Source organism: Perca fluviatilis, chromosome 6, assembly GCF_010015445.1.
Source record: "Perca fluviatilis chromosome 6, GENO_Pfluv_1.0, whole genome shotgun sequence".
Lineage (NCBI taxonomy): Eukaryota > Metazoa > Chordata > Actinopteri > Perciformes > Percidae > Perca > Perca fluviatilis.
In genome coordinates this window covers 27147738-27172662 of record NC_053117.1, presented here as the reverse complement: position 1 = coordinate 27172662, position 24925 = coordinate 27147738, and the positions used below count along the sequence as shown (strand labels likewise).

The 24925-nt window shown below is 39.5% G+C and overlaps 1 protein-coding gene across 7 annotated transcripts in view; it reads left to right on the top strand.

Moving 5' to 3' along the window:
* The window catches only part of arl15a (ADP-ribosylation factor-like 15a), a 140624-nt gene that overhangs the window by 1811 nt on the left and 113888 nt on the right, over positions 1-24925 (top strand). For 6 of the 7 annotated variants that reach the window (XR_005639600.1, XR_005639601.1, XR_005639599.1 and 3 more), the window contains exon 1: positions 4225-4602. The exons of the other annotated variant lie outside the window; for it this stretch is intronic. Coding sequence is in view for 3 of the 6 variants with exons in the window: in XM_039804608.1 (XP_039660542.1) it covers positions 4549-4602 (54 nt within the window). In the remaining 3 variants the exon portion in view is untranslated. Of the gene's footprint in view, positions 1-4224; positions 4603-24925 lie in introns of those variants that run through there. 7 annotated transcript variants of the gene reach the window in all.

Sequence of the window (24925 nt, the reverse complement as noted above, 5' to 3'; positions counted from 1 at the left end):
GCTTTTGTGTAAGGTTTTAGATCAGGTTAGACTTAAAAGGGTTTTTGGGATGAACGGGAATGGAAGTACACAGATATTGCATATTGCTGGGTAATAACTGTGGTTGAATTATGACTGTAGCAGAGATCTGGCTTATGGTGAATTGGGTTTCAACTGGGAGCTGGAGCATGTTGAAGGACTGTACTCCTGCACGGTCAGCGTAGTGTTAAAAAAGACCACACAAAACAGCAGCACTGACAGAGGAATTTGGTGCTGGCTGTTGCCATGACACAGCCTTACAAAATTACAACTGCACCGTGTGGCCAACTCTTGGACCCTAACTTGTTGCTGTCTTCACCAGACAGGACAGATTCAATGTGTTGTGTTTGACATCAAAAAGAGGGCACTATTGGCTGTATTGTTAATTTCAAAAACCCATGCAAGAACCTACAGCATGCATTTTTCTGTGAGGGTTTACTTTGCCTGGTATTGCTAAACACACTGTTGTTACTTGCATGGTCATATTTATACTACAAATTTTCCATTGCGTTATTTGTGCTCAGTAATTGCTGAAGGCAAATGCACAGTCTGTAGGCCATTTCTTCAATCTTACACAACAGTTGCCATTTTTTGAAGAGATTACCAGCTATTTATTTCTGCAACACGAGTGACTAAACCCTCGGGTGGACTGACATTCAGGTCATTCTTGTAGCTCTGCCCTAAAGGAAGCCAGATCTGCATGAACAAATTCTGTTAGAAAAAAAAGATTAATTTTGTCTGGCGAAGAGCAACCAGTATGTTTTTTTTTTTGTGGAATTTAGATTATGCCAAAGATTCAGTGACAGCAACCGCCAGGCATTGACCTCAAACTATATGGAAATAATGGGTGTGACAGTTAACTGAACAAAGAGCCTCATCTGCTGATAGGCTGGCCCAGAAAGAATAAACAGAAGGAGTGAAAAAGTGTGTTTATTTATCTAATTATATCTCGGTCTCTTAATTTTAATTCAACAATTGCATTGAGCATTTTGTTTCAGATTGACTTGATGCATTTTTGTTGCTAAACGCTTGACATATTTTGCTATGAAGTGGTGGATCTTTGTCTTGGTATTATACTTTAAATAAGGATAATGTCAAAAACACTAACCCATTTGGTATTCCATCCAATGTGTGAACACGTGCAAGTGAATTAATAACATTTGGTTTACTCTTACCAGTAGTGCTTTTTGCTCCTGGATGATATACTGTATAACTTAGCCACGTTATGCTAGGACTACACCTAGCAATTGAATTTTAATTGCACTTTCCTTTTGGAAAAGCAGACTTCATATGCACATTAATACTAGCTGGCCCTGAGGACATTACAACATTACAAGGTTGATTGTTCGGACAACAAGTAATATAATCTATAAATTATATAATCTACCCAGAAATCAACATTTATATAAAATAATTAATTGTCTCTTTGTGAGCTCTTATTTGGGCAGGAATCGCAGGATTAATATATTTAGCATAAATAGGCCTATAGATGTGAAGGTTTCCATGAGACCTCTGTAGTTTTCACACAGAATATAAATATTGGATAGCGTTGAAAAATGTAGAACATTAAAATTACAGTAGGTACTCTTCCTCATTTAAAATCAATTCTGTAAGAATTGGTCCATAGTGCCAAGCCAGGCCGTAAAGCCTTAATCTGCAGTTTTGGAATGAAGAAGACATATTGTCAAGTAAGTAAGCTAAACATTTTGAGTTTCATTGAAGAACCATCAAGATGGAAAGCGTTTTAGGATTCTTGCTACTAGCTTACAGGAGTTTGAGAATATTTGTGTTGTTGTTCCACCGCAGTAAAATTGCAGCAACATACAGTACACGTTTTTACCATACCATTTGTATGGCCTTTATTAGATAGCAGACAGTACAGAGGCAGACACAACAATGGGAAAGAGAGCGACATGAAGGTCCCAGACCGGAACCGACCTGGGGCAGTTATGTGGTATGCGCCTCAACCATTTGGTTTATCCAGTCAGCACTAAGCTCACATCTCCATGAAAATAAATTTGTCTTAGAAGCCTGCATGTGTTTTTGGCTGACCAACTGTATTTCAGAGCAGATCCCCTGTCCAAGGGTACACAGCAGGCTATAGCAGACTGACATCTCAGCGCCATAACACAGAGGACAGAGAGTTGATGCGAGGTTTTTGGCAGCATATGAATTCAGCTTGTTAGCCTATGGGACAGAAGGCTGGTGTTACTTTTCCACTCATTTCTGTCCCCTATTTGACCGTGTTCCACACCTTGCTGGTGCTGTCCCTGCCAAGCTCTTTTACCAGAGGCAAACAAAAATGACCTATTGTATGCAGATAAGCGCACTCGCAAGATAGGTCGACAATTGGACTTTTTATATGTGGATGGATATTACACTAATATTTACGTAATCCATCGCTGAGAGCAGGTTTACTCAGGTTTCAGTTTGAATGAATGAATTGATTTAACCTAAACTTTGGTCAAGCTGGCCACAGTTCCACCAACCTGCCCTTTTTATTCAAAGTGCAAAGCCTCCAACTATACTGTGAAATACCAGTGTGAGCTCAACATTCCTCAGCATTCCTGAAGCCCCGTCCCTGATCTTAACCTGCCAGCAGCATGTCAGCCAGGTTGTTCTGCCTGCTGGCTAGCTCATTGCAGTGATTCCCCTGTGTCTGTGGAGAGTGCTAGTAAAGAGGCATTAGTGAACTGTTTTCATATGTTTTTTTTTTTTTATTGCATTTCATTTCCATTACATTCTCTCGGGCCATAACCACTCTCATTGCTTTTCCTCACTAGAAAAACAAATAGGAACGACATGGATAGGGGAAGGGTTTTATTGTCATTGGTTTATGATTCTGCTCTTTTTTTATTTGAAGATGTATGGGATGGGCCCATTAAAGCAATAAATAAATGCAGTTTGATAATCTGAGCTTTACCAGTGACTCAAACCTTTCATAGGAAGGCATTACTACAGTCAGACTGAATAATCTACTGTCAAACTAGACTATTATATACCGACTTGTTACACGAGGTGTTTCATTACAAAAGAAGATATCTACTGTACAAAATGTACTGTGTATGGCATGCACTGTGTTGGATGAGATTTGGAAAGGCTTTTATTTCTTCTAAGTTTTATTTTTTTTATTTATTTATTTATTTTTTCCTCTCAGCGGCATGGAGAGAGAAAGGAATATGTGACAAAAGCTGGATTTTAACCCAGGAAGTCTTAATTACGTGATACTGGTCCTCAGCAAATGAAACATCAAGTTGCCTCAAACCAGATGAAAAACAAGAACATGTTGTCAAGTCAATTCATCATTTATAAAGCCCAATATCACAAATTTCCCTTAAGGGGCTTTACAATACATACAGCATAAGACACCCTATGTCCTTAGACCTCCGCTTTGGATAAGGAAAATCTCCCCCTGATAAAAACTTTAACAGGGGAAAAAAATGGAAGAAACTTTAGAAAGAGCAACTGATGAGGGATCCCTCTCCCTGGGTGGACAGACACGCAATAGCCTAGATCATAATCAGAGAGAGATTAAAAAAAATATATATATATTGAATGTAAACCTATATGTTGTGGTTTGAGTGACAACTGGGTGGACAGTAGGTAGTTTTTGGCTTCTTTAAATCTAAAATAAATCTTGGATTCATCAGCAGATGACTTGAAACACTCATCATGCTTTCAAACTTTGAATTACTGCAGTATAACATTAGGTGGAATCCGAACATGAATTAGTTTGCTTATAGGCAGTTAAAATGGAATTCTATGTTACATGCAGTCGTATGATGTTTGCAGAAAAAAATCATCAATTTGAATTCTAGGCTACCTGTTGATGGTGTCATTTGTACCGTTACTGCATTACAGTTAAGTACTCCTATATTATGACTGCGATAGTCAGCAGGTGGTTGCAGCAACGATTACTATACCAAAACAAGCAGTTTAAACACGACCCACAGTTCTCCATGAACAGACAGACTACTGACAAAGCGTCCCACAACAGTTACTGAAATCTCCACGACCGCTGTGAGCTCCAGTGGTCGATCCCTTCATCCTCCCCTATGCTGAAAGCAATGGTTTTCATACTTCGTGAAGCTATCCGTACAGTATGGGCATAGTGTGTGGGTGGGTAATGGTGACTAATCCAATTTGTAGTCTCATTCTGGATCCCTAGTTGTCACTGAGCCCTTAATCTCTGTGGAGAGAAAGATCCCCACAAACTAATCTCAAGCTTGTGTCTGTCTGCTGATCCGTGTGGCAATAGTGTTCTATCTTTCTATCAATGGATACGGGGAGTAAACACAAGACAACCTTCAATCATGCTCACCTCGCCGCTTCCAAAACCCCTCTGCAAAGCTCCGATTTGAAAGGAAAAGGCTTGTGGACGTATGGGCTGCCGACAGTGAGACATTGAAGGGCTGGACTCATGTTGTTGACAGTGTTGTGCTCAGCTACTCCTGATCCTCCTCCATCCATTCATTTACTCCAGAGGCTTGGCGTGTTTGTTGCCGGGGGTTACGCTGGTAGCTGAGCACAATGTCGGAGCACATGCAGCTCTCCCTCGCCTTGTGCAGGATTGGGCTTTACACGGTAAGAAAAGGCATACGTGCGGCTATCCGTTTGTTAGAGGAGGCAGGGATGTGGTGTGCTTTTTGCGCGTGTTGAATTGAATATTGTTAGTTTCACCGTGGGTTAAGCTTCACTTGTTGTGTTTTGAAACTGATACGGACCAAGCAATAGTGCTTCACTGTTGCTTGTTCACTGGATGAAGAGTGTTCTCCGTTTCATTCGATTGGGTGTTAACATAATATTAAGGTGGAACAGGTGGACGTCCGCACTTTGAGATTTAAGTTAAACCTACAAGCTGTCTTCGTTTCTATTCTCAGAGAAACAGCCTTTTACTCAAAGATAGCTTATGGTCCCTTTTTTTTCTGCAGCTCCTAGCAACTGGCTTGGTCAATGGTTGTAGTTCAGGCAGCCTTAAGTAAAGTGCAGTTATGAATGGATCCTGGACTATTATGCCACAGAGGCCACGGTGGAAGTAGTGTTAAAGTTATTTTTGTTTTGTTATTGCAATGATACTTGTGTGAGAGTGGTGAATGTTCAATAACACTGCAGTATAGTATATTTGATGATAATTATCTTAAATGTACACTCAACATTGATCAATGTGCACGCTACTGTACTGTAATAATTTTGAGTAAGACAAATTTAACTTCTTCATCAACCTTTTATTTAGTTCTCGGAGGTACAATTGAGGGCAAGCCCTCATTTTCAATGTAGCCGAGATAACAGAAAATAAGTACACACAATACAGTTTAGAACACAATACACAAACAGTGCAGAAATTGTTTTAAAAAACAAAAAAAAAAACAATGACTGGAGTAGAAACTAGGACATGCAACAACATTGTGAAATCAAGGACATAATCCAAAAAATAATAAATAAAATCAAGAACATTTAAATTACTAAAAACAATTGAAACCAGAAACAGGACTATTTAACACATTTGCTCTACATTGCCCATATGTTGGAAGAAAATGTAATGTACAGTAAGTGATTGTTGAAGCCTCTTACGTAAGAGCAGGTTGTTGGATCATGTGTGATAAGGGGCGGAGTTCCACTCTAAAGGCTCTTTTACACTGGACGCAGCCCAGCTGGTGCGTGCAAATGTGACGTCATGGGATCGCCGTGACTATTTATACCTGCGCTGGTGCTCGAAAAACTAGTTGCAGTCTTCTCCTGAACAGCGGTGGCGCTAATGAGCAAAGGCTACAGACGTTGCTATTTCTACGGACTAGAAGAAGAAGAAAAAGGTAAACAACGGCAGAACTGGCAGCAGCATTGCCGTCAATGCTTCGATTTGATTCGATGCCCTACTTCGTCGGATCGAGCCTTTCATTCACCAAAAAAGAACTCCTCTTAACCCAGTAAGTTTACAAGACAGACTTGCAGTCACTCTGAAAGTCCTGGCATCCGGTTGTCGGCAAACTCGTTCAGGCTTCCCGTTCCACTTTGTCGCTGAAAAAAATAGTGCCATGCGCGGCCTCTGCTCGCGCGCCATAAATCGGGAGCGCCGGCAGGATATTACGTCATTTTGACGTCACGGTGGCGTGCGCCACCTTGGATGCGTCTAGTATAATTCACGTGTAACAGTGCAGCAATGTAAGGAAGGAGCATTCTGTTAATGGCCATAATAATGAATAGATACCATGTTTATTTTTTTATACTATGTTTTTAAATCGTTGTATATTAAAGGTGCAGTAGATAAAACTAACTTTCTGTCATATTTGCTGAAACTGACCCTATGTTCCAGTAGAACTACATAAAGCAGGTAATTAAAAAAATAACAGCCTGTAGTGCGATTTGCAAAAATCCACAGCTCCCTGTTCAGATGCACCAATCAGGGCTAGGGGGGGTGTCTAACTGTGTCAATCACTGCTCATGCACACACATTCATTCTTTCTTGTGGGGGGAGGGGCTTAGGAGACCGTTTTGGGCTTTAGCAGAAAGGGGGGAGGGACTGAGAAATTGTCGATGTTAAAAATGTTTGGCTAAGTCCTGGATCTACGCAATCCTATGTTGGAACCATCAGTGGTGTTAAATCTGATTTTAACCAAAAGGCCTCAGATTAAACTGACCTCTGGATACAAGACACACATGTACTCAGAGACAAGGGGACATGTGGCCAAGACAAAGGAATCTTGGCCTGTATGTAAACCCCAAAGCCTGGTTAATTCACACCTCTATGTGAAAGTGCCAGCCAGAAGGGAAACTCCTCACAACTGGCAGGAAGTCAAAGGACTACAAGATTGTAGTCTTCACCCTATCAAGAGTTTTGAGTCTTCCTATTGGTTCAGCGGGACCATGAAAACAGCATGCAGTCTTAACCTATAAATAACCTGACCCTAGGAAACTCCCTCGTCTTCACTTGCAACTCACGTTGCTGACAGGAGGCGCGCAAGCGCTTGTGCTCAACTTCTATTTTCTGGAGAAAGTGGATTTAATTTCGGAGGATCCTATGAAAAACGCACCAGTGTTTTTCATAACTGCAGTGAGAAGGAAACAACGTTTTTCTTCTCAAAGTCGACCAAACTTTTCCCCTTTGCTGCCGTTTTGGAGGGAGTTTCTCCGTGGCTGCTGACGAGCGCTAGGGAACCCGTTCTGTTTCATTTCTGTGGAAACCTATGGACAGGAACAAACGGACTGAACACACCGTAAAAAGGCTGACGTCTGGGCAGAGATAAGTAGTGTGTTTATTAATGAGCAAAGGGTTCGCTACCATTGTTGCCATTAATGTGATCGGATTTAATCATGTACTGGTCCATATGTGATTATTAATCTGTTCTGTGAATGTATAATCGATCAATTATACCGTTGGTTTATGTTGTGTTAAGTAGCTGGTTTAAAACCGTAAGCGCTACCTGCTAAGTCATTCCTTTCATGGAGTTTAGTCACTGTCTGCGATAGAATCGCGAAAATCAGCTGTTAGCTACTGGAGTGGTTATAGTGACGTTTCCCTCAGCAAAACCAAAAGTCTCAGTCTGTCCTAACTGCACGTTAGCCCAGACCTGAGTGGCTGAGGGGAACTGGGTCATTATCGATAATTAAGATCAAAGTGCCTCTTTTCTTTACTCTTCTTCTCTTTCTCCTCTTACTAACACACACACACACACACACAAGACAGGCTAGCCACGTAGCTCCTGAGCTAACGCTGTAGGCTAGCTTCACACGTGGAATCTGCTTACGTTCGTACAGAGCTAACACAGGAACTAGCATACCGGCTAAGCGTGCGCATTGCCTAGCAACCCCCCGGCTTCTTCAGCCCCGGCCCGTGCACCCAGCACCACTACCGCCCTCTTGAGGCTAAATAGTTTTGTGCAGCTCACAGGAGTAGCCAGTTTGGTTTTTGTGTTAGGGCTACATTTTGACACCGCCCCTCCTCCTTCACACACACACACACACACACACACACACACACACACACACACACACACACACACACACACACACACACACACACACACACACACACAGACGTGTCCATAACACATGCTGCTTTGTTTTTGCTTTGTTTTGGTTGTGATATGGTAAAAGATATATAAGTTTATTATTGAAGGATTATTGATTAGCTACTGATAATTGTGAAGTTAATAAATCTTATAATACTTAATTAGCAGTTGCTTGTGATTATTTGTGTACTTGTTTTAATAATTGCTGGTCGATCATGTCCGTGCTTGGATTCACCCCTTCCTTTATTTCCTTTTTAAAGGATTACCACAGAAATGAGATTTGAGAATTTGATTATTGGTCCCTGACTTGCAGGGTGGTGCCCCGTTTTGATTGTTTGTCGATTTGATAAAGTTATTAATAACCATATTCATAACTTTATTAATATTGATAAAACATCTTTGATAATTTGCCAATGATCAAATCTGTACCCTACGAGAATCCTACACCTACCTACAGCACATTTAACCACAGCTGATGACTCATGTTGCGTATTGTTAGGTGAATGAATGAAATGAGTGGAAATACAGCAGATGGGTATCTTTACTGTTCCTCTAATTAAGTTCTCTGTTGTCTTTTTGTGAATCAGTTTGGCAGATACATTCAGCACTTTATATTTATGTGCGTGTGTACAGCTATACATGGCGAGCACAGCCTATAGCAATACTGTTCATGACTTGTATGTATTGAATATGTTGAAAAAACACAAGATGGTTTAAAGGACTAGTGTGCAGCGTTTAGTGACATCTAGCAGTGAGGTTGCACATTACAACCAACTGAATACCCCTTGCCTCACCCCTTACCAATTGTGTAGAGAACATATGGTGGCCTTCAGGTAACGTAAACGCGAAAGGTCCTCTCTAGAGCCAGTGTTTGGTTGGTCCGTTCTGGGCCACTATACAAACATGGCGGTGCAACATGGAGGGCTATGTGGAAGAACGCCCGCTCCCTATGTAGATATCAAGGGCTCATTCTAATGAAAACAAACGATTCGTAGTTTGTGATTATACACTAATAATAAAATAATTATGATTTTTTGTTTCCATTTCTGCCAATAGATCCCCCTAAATCATACACACTGCTCCTTTTAAGTCACTGTAAAGGATCAATTCTCAAGATATTGAAGATTTTGAAGTCTTTGAGGTACCACATTGAGAACCTCCAAGGATGTCACCCCAAAAATAACAACAAACTCATAAACTAACAAAAAGGATCATCTTTACACTCATTTGAAAGACAAACCAGCCCCTCCTCCCTCTTTTAGCAGTACCTGCACATTGTTAATTATTATGCACGTCATTGACGTCGTCGGACCTTGGCGGTGAAGATGTGACTACCTTTACTCATCAGTCATTACACATCAGATGCTTTGCTTTGCTGTTTAGGCTTATTGACTCTAGCTCTGAACCGGCTCTGTATTAAAAACAAAATCTTTATGGCACACTTAAGTTTGAACTCCCGGAAACCTAACCCAACTCGCAGGTCTTTTAAATCAAAGCTGAAGACCTTTCTTTTTGATGCTGCCTTTCTTTAAATAATTGTTTCTTACTGCACTGTAACTTTTAGTCTCGTATTGTATCTATTTTTATATTTTAAATTGTTACTGAAGTTACATTGTTGAAAATTGGAACTGTATGACACTCTATAAGCACATAAAGAGAATTGAAAAGTGACACCGGGGCGACCGGCTCGTTCTGGGAATGGCGAGGATTGCGGGTGGATTACGTATATAGAGCGACGGTTTATACATTGTCCCATACTAGCATCCTAAAGTCTCATATTTTATCTGTTTTTATACTCTTTTGTTGTTATTTTACTGCTCTTTAATGTTTTATGTAAAGCACTTTGAATTGCCCTGTTGCTGAAATGTGCTGTACAAATGAAGCTTTGACTTGAACAAATATTCCCTAGATTATCTCCTTTTTATATATAAATTTCTAACACAAAATGCAGCTTATATCAGACCATGTTAGATCAGTGCAATGCTGGAGTTAGCTTTTGGTTAAGTTCTTGGTAAGAGCAGGTGCCATGGGACATTAGTGACCATGCGCTGTGGTTACCATAGCTACTGCTCTTTGGACCCTGTCTTTGCAGGATGCCTTAACCATTAAGGGTGTAAGTGATCGTATTAGGCACTTCGTGGTCACCTCATTTTGTTATTAATGGAGTGGAAAATGGCCGTTCCACTGATTTGCTCCCCAGGCCCTGGCCACATCAGTCTCAAGGCTGGTTCATGCTAAATTTGGAAAGTAACTTGGTTGCACACTACCTAAAACCTGAAACAACATGGATGCTGCAGCACCAGCACCTCCATGCAGGACTGGTTGAACAAAAAGGAACTCAATTGATTTGTCAGCTCTAGAGAAATTCATGATTGTTATCTCAGTAACTTGGCCTACATTACATTTCTGCAATATTTTAAAAAAAATATTTAGGTAATGCAGATTGTAGTTGATGTACTTTATTTGATAGGACAGCTTAGATACGAAAGGGGAGACAGAGGGGGAACGACACGCAGCATAGGGCCACAGGTCGGGAACCGAACCTGCAGCCGCTGTGGCGAGGACGGAGCCTGTGTACATGGGGCAAACGCTCTACCACGGTGAGCTACCCAGGCGCACCGTACTCTCTATTCTGATGACATTACATTTCACATTTTTGTAATTGAATGACTCGTGTTATGGACAAGGTTAAGGGTTTATAGGTTACAAAAATGAAAAACTAACTTTCAGAAATAGTGCAGAATACCAGTGTCTCTGTATCATTTTACTTGCTCCATTTATCAGCCTTTTGCTGAAGGCTGTATTTGACACCCGAGAGGCTGAGAGTTGTTTTGAGGATGTTTTGTTCCTTCTTTTGGATCCTTCGTCTCCTGGGTTTCCGTACTGTGTCACTGCATGGGGCTTACCTTTTTCCTGTTACCACAGGTCTGATACATGTTTGTCTCCACTCACCAGCTGTGACTCATCAGCAACCTCCTCATCTTTTCACCCATATGATATTGGCTGAGAGTTGTGATCGTTACCATTCCCAGTCTCCTTTCTGTTTTTTTTAGCTTGCCTTTAGGGTTGAGACAAAACCAGTCTGTTTTCAGACAGTTAGTATATATCATGGTTCATGCTGTTTTATTTTTAGCTGCAGCATAGTAGCAGTTGACGTTGCTTGTGTTTAGGGGTGCAAGATATAGCGACTCAATATCGTTATCGCAATATATCAAAAGTGTCGCTTTAAGTATGCGATATTTTGTTTATTTTGTGGAGTGCTGCGTCCCGTCCGTTGGCTATGTGGCTTAGACGGTTTGATTTAGAGCCCGCTTGAAATGCTATAATGATCATCATTTGATTGGCCAGTTACCGTGCCACTTGCACATGTTAGTACACGTCAGCGCACGGGTCCACTACGTGACAAACCCAATGGAGCGTACCATGTGTGTGCATATTTCGAGAGAGTGACAGTGTAAGTGAAAAAATGGACAACAAAACGGAACGAATCAGAGAAGCGAAAGAAAAGTTGTGTCCTGTTCTCTTTCTTTCTTTCTTTATTTATTTATTTATTTATTTTATACTGTAAAACCTGTCCTGTAGACATGGTCGTTATTTATTTATTCATGTTGTACCAGTCCAGTATGACGGTCAGTTAAAATAAACCTTGTGTTGTAAGAAAACTTGTATTTAAACTTGTACTTAATTTGTTATGAATCTATTTTGATGCGTTTTCCCATAACTTTTGTAATTTTACATATGTTTAAAAATATTGAAATTAATATCGATATCGCAATATTCTGTCTATTTTGTCAATATCATGCAACCCTATTTGTGTTGTCAGTGATCCATGCACAGGCATCCCAACGATTGTTAAATAAGGTTTCCTGTTACAGTTATGTTATCCTCGGTACATTTGTTTTTAAATCACATGTGACCTGGAGCCTGATTTAGGATTTTCATCTTTGATCAGAGTTAAAATGGTTCAACCCAGCTTGCAACTTAATAACAGAGTAGCTCTTTTACCACTGTTGGTCAGCCTTCTTGGCTTTGAATTAATAACTGCTAGACATTGCCAAATGGCTTCGAAGTTCAAAAAGACCCTTTGGTGAGTGTATGAAGTGGGAAAACACAAATGATTGACCACGGTGCACCTTGAGCTGTGACGTTGAATTTCTGGTGTGAACAGTTCCATTTGTTTTGGAAATATGCATGCAAAATTTCCAAAACAAGGGCACACTTTATATGGTGAAGGAGTATTTCCATAGCTGTTGCCAATTGTATGCACTCTGGTGTGCTACCTCATTTCAAATAGGTGTATAGCAGCTAGGCTAGTTATGTAAAACGGTTTGAAATTATAATAACTTGTCAAATGTAAAGTGTAGAATGCATTATACATTTATACATTAACAGATCTCACATTTCTTTAACCTATTTAAATAGGACTTTTTAAAATATATATAGTTTGACAAGTTGCTCCACTGTCTGACAGCCATTTTATTATTTTCTAGAGAAAGAGCAGGACTGCAGGTTGGCATATTGATTAGGGAGTAACACCTCATCTTGAAGTACCTCTGTTGATGCCCCTGTCACTAAGACAATGACCAAGACACTATTGGCTGTACCAGCAGCAAGCACTGTGACTGTGTGATTAACCTGAGCTTTGTCCACTGTGTAGAGCGAGGAAAGTGAAAACAAATTTCTGATTTGTGCTAACAATAGGAAAATCACAAAAAAAGCAGATTTGCTTTATGTACAATGCAAATTAGAAACAATCTGCAGGGGTGCACTGCTTTGCGAGTACATATGTAATTTTTTAGGTGGTGACAAATTGCAAAGGCTATAAAACAATTTTCATTTTCAATGTTGTGAAAAAGAAAACTTTTGATCACATTTAAGAAGAAATCCAAGTAGCAGTTTTTAGAGGAAATCCTAACACCTACCTTTTAGGGCTGGTTGATTAATCGAAAAATAATCGAAACCGAAATTCAGAGCCTATAACCGACGTAATTTTACCAAGTCGATTATTTCGGTCTTTTAATCCTATTAATATTTCCGCGCCGCCCACTGTGTGTTAATGCACTTTCCCCTTAAAACATATTACGGCCGCTGCGTGTGTAGTCACGTGACTCCGCCCGTTTACATTAAAACTTAAATTACTTTTTTGTTTTTATTTCATTGTAAAATCTACAGTTGTAGATTTAAGTTCAGTTGTTTGAAATATTTAATAAATAAGCATTAATTGCTATCTGTGTGTTGTTTCCTTATTTTAGAATCACAAAGATAGGATTATGCACTCTTTCATTAGAAAAAATAACCGTAAACATATTTACAGTAGCCTATAAGAAATTTTTTTTTTTTTTTTAAATAATCGTTCAATAATCGTAATCAAGGCAACTTCTTCGATTAATTGTGATTATGATTTTAGCCAAAATCGTCCAACCCTACTACCTTTTGAAACTGGGCTATTATAATTGTTACACAAAAAAGTTAAACTGTTTTCAGGAAGAGGTATTTTTAGCGCTCATGAGATCCCTCGGGCATTGGGTGTAATTATCCACTCACCTTGTTAAGACTTTATCTGACTGATTATAATAACCCTAAAACTCTAAATGTTCCATACAGATTTGTTTGTTTTTTGGTTACCAAAATACAGTTTATAGTACTACACACATTTGTGTGAAATTGTATTTTGTATTATTCTTTTTATTTTTTATTTCTCTGGATAGTTTTAGTGAATTGAAAGCTTCCTTGAGCTCAGATAGAACTTCAGAATTCAATGCCATAACGGGTTTAGGTTATTTTTTTTCATCCCTTGGGACTCATAAATCCCAAAGAGTTATTGTTTTTTTTGTGATGCCTATTATGTCTTAGAAATTTATTTGCACAGTAAATAAACCCTTCTTCTAACAGCGGGAGAGCAGCATATGTTTCCAACTTGCTTCCGCCCTTTTTAAAAGGCAGGATGGGAGCAGCCATTGCCCCATCCTGGGCCATGAATATCCCACACTTAAAAATAACCACAGGACCTGGTGGGATGATGATTGAGAGATCAGCAAGGGTCAGCCACCCACTATCGAGCACTGTTTCCTAAAACCTGGCTGCCAGTCCTTACCGGTTTGTTTTGTTGCGTCAAGGACATTTTGGAAAGGAATTTGGCTCTGGTTTGTTTAGGAAACAACAAAGAATAACTTCCTGTTGGAGATGTATTGGCTGACAGAGCAGGGCGACGCCACCATTGGCCTTTGTGTACCATGTATACCAGGAACTAGGAGCAGATGTCTTTAAGGGTCACATTATTTCTGTTGCACGTATTATGCAGTAGTCATGCCCATCAAGCTGTAGTACATTTTGTGGACTTTATGAATGATTGTTTTCAGAGGTGTGGTTCCATTTAGTGAAGCTGCAACCACGACTTAGCAGTCAGAATATGGGTTGGATTCTTCATAGGACACGAAAGCAGTGAGACAGTAAGTAGCACAGTAGGTTCAGGAGCAAGCAAATGTTTGGAGGTAAAACCAAGCAATTTAGAACATGAAAGAATTGAATAGCAACAGTTCAATATGGGAAATTGGTAAAATTGTAACTGCAACATAGGGGGAAGCCAAGGAAGACAAAATGCACTCATGAAGGTTGGGTGGAGGGGACATCAAGCTTAACAGTGCCAGCTAGTCATAGAGGCAAGACAGAAACATGAAGGGAGTTTAAGGTGTGTTTAAAACACGCATTTAGTGGTAAAATAATGGTTCATTGGGTTCAGGCCCATTCACACTGCTGAACGATAACTATAACCATAACTATAACTAGAACGGTATTAGCATCCACACTGCTGAACGATAACGTTCTGTAAACAGTGGCGTGACGCACGCGCTGCACGCTCTAGCTGATAATACATAATACACCAATACAGCAGATGTTGCAACATAAGATTACAAGAATATCTGTAGTAATATCCTACATAGTCGCGGATTCAAGTACATTTTAATGAACCAAAAAGTTTCCGGTGGTCCCTGCAGACGCAGACACCGCTGCCTTCTCCAGGCAAAAGCGGCCTCAGATCTCCAGAGAGCCACAAAAACACCAATACATCAACAAATCTCTCTGCAGTGTCATCTGCGGTGTCATGTTATAAATTCAGATGGTTAATCGGCTGTCAGTGTTTCACAATTTCTTTTAACAACTAATAACTACTATATAAGCGACTTTGAGTCCATGAAAAGCGTTATATAAATTCAATTTATTATTATTATTATTATATATATATATATATATATATATATATATATATATATATATATATATATATATATATATTCAAGACCATAACAAAATAATAACAGAATAGACTATAGATAAACTATAGACCCAATAAACATATAAATGACAACACCATAAACCCATCATACACGTTTCTTCTACCTAGCACAAAACCCTATAGGAGTCCTCCAGAAAGCTGAAGTACCTTCCCCATTTTCCCATGTAGATATCCAGTCTGGCAAACCGTTTCTATGACATCTTTTTAAATGCCGTCACACTAGCCATCACAGAAGCAGACTCTTGGATTGACGGCACCACTTTATTTCTCCATCCTCTTAAAAAAAAATAAAAAATCTGTCTGGCAATCATTAGACTAGTTTGGACCGCACTTCTTATGTGCTTATCTATTCCACTGAGGACTGCTCCATCTCCTAGAACAAATAATGTTGGGCTGAATGGAACCTGGGTCCCTGCAATCCGACATAGGTTATCATGTATCCCAGTCCAAAATTCCTGGACCTTAGGACCCAAGATTACAGCTAAGTCGTGTTAGCATACGTATCTACTTAATAGTTAGCAGTATGCTAATGTTAAATTGTAGTGGAACGAAGCAGCACTTTCTACTGTCAACAATGACAGATAAAGGCTTTTGAACCACACAATACCAGATCGGACATGTTTCAGCAGTAATGCGACCCGGAAATTTAACAACATTGGTAGCCAAGATTACATTGCGTACTGTCGTTAGCCATGTACCTAATTTAGTTAGCAGTTGACACTAATAGAATATAGCCACAATTTCTACAGTCAAAAATTGCAAATAAAGGCTTTTAAACCAAATACTACTAACATACTACTAATATGTGACCCTTAAACCAGACAGACAGAAAAAAAGGAAATATCTATTAGGGCTGTGTATTAGCAAGAATCTGGCGATACGATACATATCACGATACATGGGTCACGATTCAATATATTGCAATATATTTCGATAATGTGCGTAAGGCGATATATTGGGATTTTTTTTAAGTATAATTTTAGAAAAACTAAAATTTAACAAAAGACATGATGTGCATAACAGTCAAAGAATTTTACTTTAGGTAAACAATTCAGTACACAGAAAGTCAAACTGCCAGTTTGGGATTATGGTTCCCAGGTTCTTAGTGAGCTAATTTTTATAAGTAGGCCAAAGTTCTGCCATAGCTATATTGTTAGCTTCTAGCAAAAAGTCAGGCACTGCTAGGCACTGTTAGGCAAGGACACTAGTGGTGCGTCTTAGCATAGCCATCTAGCGGTAGGGGGTTTAAACACAACATAAATGTGAGCCACTGTCTTACATGAATATTTTTGAACGTTCTTTTTTTTTTTTGCCTTTTTGAAAATCGATACAGTATTGCAAAATAAAATATCGCGATAATCAAGTGTATCGATTTTTTTCTTACACCCCTAATATCTATTACCTTTTGTATCACTGCTTAAGAGAAGCAGATAAGGTATATATATATATATATATATATATATATATATATATATAATATGAAAATATTTTTCATTTCAAATGTCTAACTACTGAAGAAGAAGTCTCCTACTTCAGAGAAAACTGCATTCCCAGTGTATGTGCACTGGATGTTTCAAATTTCCACATTAAACTTGTAAACACTTGTGGAAGTTGCATATTGAAACACGATTTACCTCCAAATGCATCTCGTATGTACGAGTCTTAAGCTCAGGTTTTAGGTTGAGCACAAACTTCCCCCTTCAGCAAATAAATATGAAACAAAAATTCAAATGCAGTTTCAATGCAAAACTTTATGGCACATAATCATTTATTGGTTTAAATACATTGCATAAATCTGCTCTGCTGGCCTATATTTTCGGAGGCCTCCCTTATTATGCCCTTGCATCTGGAACCTCTGCCTGTAGGCTTTTGTTGTGAGACCCCTTAAAGCGCCTTTCTATTATACAATAGTCTTTGTCCCCATGACATGAGCAATCTTCACACTAAGCTCAGGGCCTAAAGCATATCTTGTAATATGCTTACCCACAAGACATTGAAATACATGAGTGGATTGCAAATTTGTTAAGCAGTCCAAGCCAGAGAGCCTCTTTCTTTTTAACATAACTCTCTTTTTGCTACCAGTCATTGTTAGTTCCCAAAGCAGATGTGACTACATCTCCAAAAAGCAACAGGAATTGCTATTTTTATCCTGTTCCTCTTACAAATGTTTTTCATAATCATTATTCTATATCATTAAAAGTGTTTTTTTCAAATTCCGTGGAACAATTAGGTTTAAAATCAGGTTATGATCTGTACTTTGTGAAAACCATATCTTTGTACTACTTTTTTTTTTTACCTGGCTATTGGAATGAAACCACACATTCCTAAACAACTAAACCTGATATCTGACAAACACAACAACTTATTGATGCTCATTTGTAATCAGTTAAAAAACAAAGGTCTCTCTGGGTCTGGGTCTCCTGGAGCCAGGCCTGGAAGACAGCTTCTGCTTAAATAAAAACTGTTTAAATGTACTCATGTACTGTAACTAGTTCAGGACACTCAGAACACAGAAGGAGTTGCAACAGGATGAAGCTACATGAAGTGGTTAGGGTTGGTCTATATCCTCAACGTTCCACTTCCGGGATTGCTCCGTTGCTGACGGAAATTCCGCCGGATTTCACTCCGTTTCCTTGGGCTTCCTTCCTGTTGGCATTTTAAACTCTGGTCGATTTATGAGGACTATGGTTAAAATTTTCTCAGATCTCTGCAGGATAAATCCAGACATATGTCCAATCTGAGTTTTCTGTTGCACGACTAATACAACTTTGGATCGTACACATCTTCCACCAAAACAAGTTCCTTCACAAGAATATTTTGCAGAGGCACCGTAGCTCCATATGGCACTCCAGACGATTGTGATTGGTTTAAAGAAATGCCAATAAACCAGAGCACGTTTTTCTCCCATCCCGGAATGCTGTGGGGACTAGCCAGACCCTCCTCCGCAGTGCTTCGGTGGAGGAAGGTCTGGCAAAGCGAGACTGGGGTTAGGTTGGACCATAATATTAGAGGTGCAAGATATATCGACTCAATATCGCTATTGCAATATCACGTTGCGCAATATTTTATTGAAAGTGTCGCAATAAGTATGCCATATTTTGTTTATTTTGTGGAGCGCTGCATCCCGTCTGTTGGCTGTGTGGCTTAGTTGTGTTTGATTTAGAGCCCGCTTGAAACGCTATAATGATCATCATTTCATTGGCCAGTTACCGTGCCACTTGCACATGTTAGTACACGTCAGCGCACGGGTCCACTACGTGACGAACCCTATGTAGCGTACCACGTGTGTGCATATTTTGACAGAGTGACAGTATAAGTGAAGAAATAGATAGAGACAACAAAACAGAACGAATCAGAAAAGCGAAAGGAAAGTTGTGTCCTGTTCTCTTTATTTATTTTATACTGTACAACCAGTAAAACCTGTCCTGTTCTGTAGACATGGTCCTTATTTATTTATTTGTTTATTTATTTATTTATTTATTCATGTTGTACCAGTTCAATATTGGCATTTTTCCATTACATGGTACCTGCTCGACTCACCTCGACTCGACACACTGTGCATCCGTTTTCCATTGCAGAGTTTTAGTACTGCCTCAGCGTAGCTGGTCATCATAGCGGCGCCGCAGTAAACTGCCGTGACCTAACGCGACACACACACAGAACATCGAAGGTGTGTTGTTGTTGCCACAGCCAGAAGACACATTTTTGTTTCAAATGAAGCTGGAGGCAGCAAAAATACAGCACTAAACTATTAAACTATTTAAAAATGGCGGGTTTGTTCAGGACACCCCCGGTCATCTGTTTTGATGCGTTTTCCCGAAACTTTTCTAATTTTTCATAAGTTTAAAAATATCGAAATTAATTTTGTCAATATCGTTATATCTACAAATGTTTTAACTTAGTTTGCCCGATAGCAGTCATTGCAATAGAGACTTCAGCATGAAATGCTACAGTCACAGAGGAACAATTCTCCACCTAATGTGTGACAGTGACTGTTATTGCCCCACAGTCCATGCAATCTCTGAGGGACTTATAATTATGACAATGGAGCTGGTGCAGATCATGCTCCAATTACTATTTCTGACAGCTCTATTTTGAATCAGCATATAACAGGCATCCTTGTTAAGCACAACCAATGAAATCCGTTACTGATGTTCCTCAACCGCAAAATCTGGTCTTATGAATGTTTTTTGTAGAAATGCAACTGAGAACCCCACATTTGTCGAGCAACAGCTACTGTATGTGTTAACTGTCTGGCCTGTGAAATGAAAATGTTATAAAACTCTTTGCGATCACACAAATGTTGGGCCCACTGAAAGCCTGTGCACGCCCCCAGATATAATCCTCTTTCATAAGAGTGATAAGAGAGAGAGATCCAATCCCATTAAAAGGGGTTTCCTCTTCCAGTGTTTTCAATGAGTGCAGTCTGTGCAGATATTTTTTGGCCTCATGTGAAGGGAGTGTGACGAAAAAGTGATGTGGGCAGCCGTGTTGTTTTTGCCCAGATGCATACACCTACATTTAATCATTTGCATGTATATGTAACTCATGGTTAAAAATAAACCCTGCAAGGACATCCTGCAGGCTAAATCCTACGTGGTTGATTATGGTCCTGGTGACTAGGGCCAATGCCCAGATTTGTCTGAAGCATTGAATTTTGAAACCGTCAACTACAAAAAGTTGGCATTGAATGTCAATTTTAGACTGTATTTTGTTAGGCAAAGTTTTCGTAGGGATGCTTATGTTTAGACAACATTTCAAAATTAAGAAGTTTGGCAAGTTTATATTCCTTAAAGCAAGATGTATAAAAAAGTAAAATCGTTACTGAAACTGATGTATCATATCAGTACTAGTATCGGAAAATATTAAGACAAAATCCAGTCATACCAGTAACGTTTAATAGATAACAGTCGTACTATTTCCATTCCCACTATTCCCACATGTACAGGTCAGGAAAAGAAAACTACATTTTTGTTACACCTTTAAACCAATTTTGTTAAAATGTTTTCATAAGGTAAGCTGTGCCTCTATTATTAGAAAAACAGTAACAGCCATGTAATAAGTAAAGAAAAAATATTGCATGCTGGATTAAAAAAAATGCTAAATGTAGCACAATGTGAGCTATGCAGATCAAGTGAGATAAAACCACAGTAATTCTTGTTTTTAGCTATGTTTTGCAAAAGCACAGTGGAACCATTCATACAACTCTGCTGGAAGTCAAAGGATGAAGACGTGGTGGCGTAGGGGTGGGTCTCCAACGCCTGTAGAGGTACTGCTCCTATTACTGGTGAAGACGTATGAGGGGTCACGACAACATAGGTCGACTGAGCTCAGATTATCACTCCTATTGCATAATCTGTTATGGTTGTCAGTTATACCGTTGCTGATGTAGGATCAGTTCTTAGACCACACGGGCATCTAAACATCCCAAACTGGTTCCATCCAAGATCAGTTCTGATTTCCTTACATACTTTAGATATGAGTCACAACGGTGTTATGGAAGTAAGGAAAGGAGTGTCTGGACGTGCTTGGTATGTTTGAGTGAGCTGCTGATTTGAAGAAAGGGTAATGGCGCCCTCTATTGTTCTTGAACAGACACTGTTGTGGTTGACAAAGATAATCATGGGATGTGCTGAACTTATTGAGGTCACCTATGTTATGTATCTTTTACCCGACCCCACTCTAGATTGTTTTTTTTAAAGCACACTGCATACTGTCAAGACTTACTGTGTCCAACTAAAACTTCAGCTCTAGCTGCCCGTCCATTTAAACTTGACATAGGAATGTAGGTGTTTGTTTTATGCAGGGAAATACAAGGCACAGGCTAATCTTGGCAGCACCACATGAAAAAGGACTAACCTTTGCAGTAACTAGTCCACAATTACAAAGGCCGTAACACAGACAAGTCATATTTAAAGGGTTGATAGAATGCAAAACAGATTTTACCTTGTCATAGTTGAATAATGACAGTTTAGTGGGTAACTAGGACATACATAGAACCTCTAAATCCCATTGACACCTCTTTTCTCTGCAAATCTCACTATTTGAAACTGCCTCTGAAAACGGGCGAATCTCAACGAGCCCCATAGTTGACGTCAACTATTGCGGCTCCTCCTCATTTGGCTCTAGTCTCTCTCTTTGTCACGCCCCAACATTTGCATAGGCTACACAACTGACCTGAGATCAGTTAGTCTTCTGAATCTAGGTCGTGCAGATCTCAGAAATTGTATACATTGTTCATATGCTATATTACCATTAAATTCACTTCTGAGACTTTTTTTATGCGAGAAATCAACTATGTAGAGGTCAAATATGGGCCGTTTTACGAAAATTGATGTCTAATTTCAAATTTTGTCCGACTGTGTGTCAGAGTTCAGCGCCGGTGCTGCTTGCTGCCTCGCCGCCCGGCCTGCCTCCCTTCACAGACCCCGGCCTGATGTGAGGTAGATGGAGCTCAGTCAAGGCTGGCAGCCCACAGCACCTCATACCCGCGCAAAGTCACTGTTTTGGGCTAATGGACTACGAAATGCCGCTGCCCTGACAGAGCTCCAGGGCCTCCAACTCCCCTCTTCCTGCTAGCTAAATGCCCGGTGTATGTGAGTGAAAGCGCGGTCAGCGAGCTTGTTACGCCAGCATTCTCTTACCACAGGTTCCAGTTTCTCTTTTAATGTGTGTGTAATTATAATGTGTTGAGTTATTTAAACAAACGATTGGGGAAATAAACGCTGCTTGTCCGTGAGTCTCATTGATAGAGCCTGCGGCTGGATGGAGCTCTATCAATGAGAGCTAGCTAGCCTCCTCTTAGAATTCCTCTGGAATTCACAAATATTCATTAATTGAAATCGGACACCGTTGTTAGGTTTATAAGACATTTAGTTAGATGTTGTGTAAGTGGAGTGACGAAATTCAAACTGTAAATATACTCGAATTAAGGCGAAAAGGAAGCTAACTATCCGTGATTTAGCTAGGATTGAAGGGACAGTCGTAGCTAACGAAACACTTTGTCTTCCAAAATATTCATTAACTTGAAATCGGACACCATTGTTAGCTTTATAAGACCTTTTAGTTAGATGTTGTATAAGCGGGCGACATGTGTGTAACGTGGTAACAGATTGCGGGTGTAACAAGCTCGCTGAGCTGCTCACTCTCACACAACGGGCCATTTAGCTAGCAGGAAGAGGGGAGTTGATGGCCCTGGAGCTCTGTCAAGGCAGCGGTGTTGGTAGTCCCTGCTGTGGGCTGCAGCCGTGACCGAGCTCCAGTACACCCATAGCAGGCCGGGTCTGTGAAGGAAGGCGGCGGCGGGCGAGGGCAGCACCGGGCGGCGACGAGGCAGCACCAGCGGCTGAACTCCGACACACAGTCTTACCAAATTTGCAATTAGCCATCAATTTTTGTAAAATGGCCCATATTTGAGCTTTATATAGTTGATTTCTCGCTTAAAAAGTCTCAGAAGTGAATTTAATAACGAAATAGCCCGACAAACAATGTATAACCGTCGGGTCTGAAATATGAGGCCCCGCGGTCGAAGTCTCCCATGTGTTTCTATGTAGTTTGCTCAAACCAATCAGCCGCGCAGCGCTCATTCTGAATATTCATTAGCATACCATATTTGGAAGAAAAGCTCTTGTTCCAAATAGAGCCATATTCACAGGGTAGTTAAGGGCCTAATAAAATAGCATTCGGGCAATTTTCAGCCCAACCAATGTTACATACCCCATTAGGAGACCTTAAGGAACTGTGTAAAATACCCTATATAATCATTCTATCACCCCTTTAATGCATTTTGTGGGATTTTTCAGTGTTATTTGACAGTGATCACATTTATGTGTTTATTTTCTATCATGATGGCAATCAAGAGCTACAGGAGGGATGGTCTATCCTCTAGTCACTGCAGTTTTTAAGACTAATGCTTCAAAGTTATTTCATGTTGGATGGTGGTTTACAAAGTTAAGGCAGCGTCTACATTGAGATATCGAAACAAGGCACAAAACAAACTAACGGATGCTAACAGCAACACTAAAACATTAAAATATCAGAAACATTTACTATAAGTCTATAAAAGTATATCTTGAAGTGATTAAAATGGATGTTATGCTGCTTTCTACAGAGGAAGAGTGGTTCCAACTCACCTCACTGCAATTGAGGGTTTTCCCTAACATTATAAGACTTAGTCGCAGCACCCAAGCTGTTTTGGGCAGCATCTAAGCTGAACAAATGTAAAATCAATATGAGCATCACAACTAACTTAATGACTTTTTTCAGATCTAATTAAGTCCCAAGTGGATTTGTTTTAGCAAGTTTTGTCTTTAAGCTTTTTGAGTTTTATTTATGTATTATCTGCTCTAGCTTTTCCATTTTTTTAGACAAAGATATGGTAATAGAAATGGTCCCAAATGATCTGAAATTGCCTTTTCTTTTTTATTATTGAAAAACATGTTTCTTGAGGTTGGACCCCTAAACCCCCTGCCAAATACATGCACCTAAGTCTTACACAAACCTAGGGAAAACAAGACTTGTTTAGATGCACATTGAAAAAGATGGTTACCAAACACTGCAAAAAAGTAACCACAAAATGTTATTAATTGTGGAGTAGAGCTAATAAAAGAGCTCAGCTGGCAAAACATTTGTTTGATTTTAACCCAATACACTTAGAGGCATAGGCTGATGTAAGAAGACACAAAACTTGTAGCTCTAACAGTTGGTTTTAGTTGGAGATCATGTTTGGAGAAAGCCAAAAGATGTCTTAATTCCATAATATCTGTAATTGTATTGGCAGGCATCTATTGAGTTGGTGTCATTTGACTCCATTATTGCCCCGTGTAATTGTGTAATGGGCAAGAAACATGATACAACTTTGAGGACTTTGCGCACTCATCTGTACAAATACTTGTTCTCTCATGCCATTCCTGTTTTCCAGAATAATTTCTCTTTAAATGTGAGTAGACAAATTTAGGAGGGTTTTTATGAGGCAGAGTTTGTCTCCTATGTCTTCCAAAATTACTGGATCTACTGCTCACAGAACTTTTATGGGATGTAGTCTAGCACAGAGTGTACATTTGGTTTCCAAATCCCCCTCATCTGTCAAAAAGCTTGAGATTTTCTATCTTGAAGGATAGTCTAATATCCCAACAGACACAGCGTAGCACATGAATGACAGCATTCCAACACAGAATGAAGTGTGGACTCAATTAATCGGAAGATGCTTCCACAATATTGTCCAGCATGCAGTCCTTTTTCTTTTTGTGTTTAAGTTTGCGCTACTGTTACCAATAAGTCCATTGCCACCACTAGGGCTGCAACTAATGATTGTTTTGTCATCATTGATTGATCTTTCTATTATTTTTTGATTAGCCTTATTGTTTAGTCAAAACATAATCACAAATTAGTCATTACATAAGTGAGTGCAAAAGTGATGTCTTCTGGATCAACAGTTTAAAAACCCAAAGGTATTCAGTTTCTAATGACGAGAAAAACAGGACATGCTTACATTTGAGAAGATGGACACAGAAAATGTAATACTTTTACTTGGTAAATGATTTATACAGTAATCTATTATAACATTTTTCATCAAATAATTTCTGTTAATCAACCAATCTTTCAATTA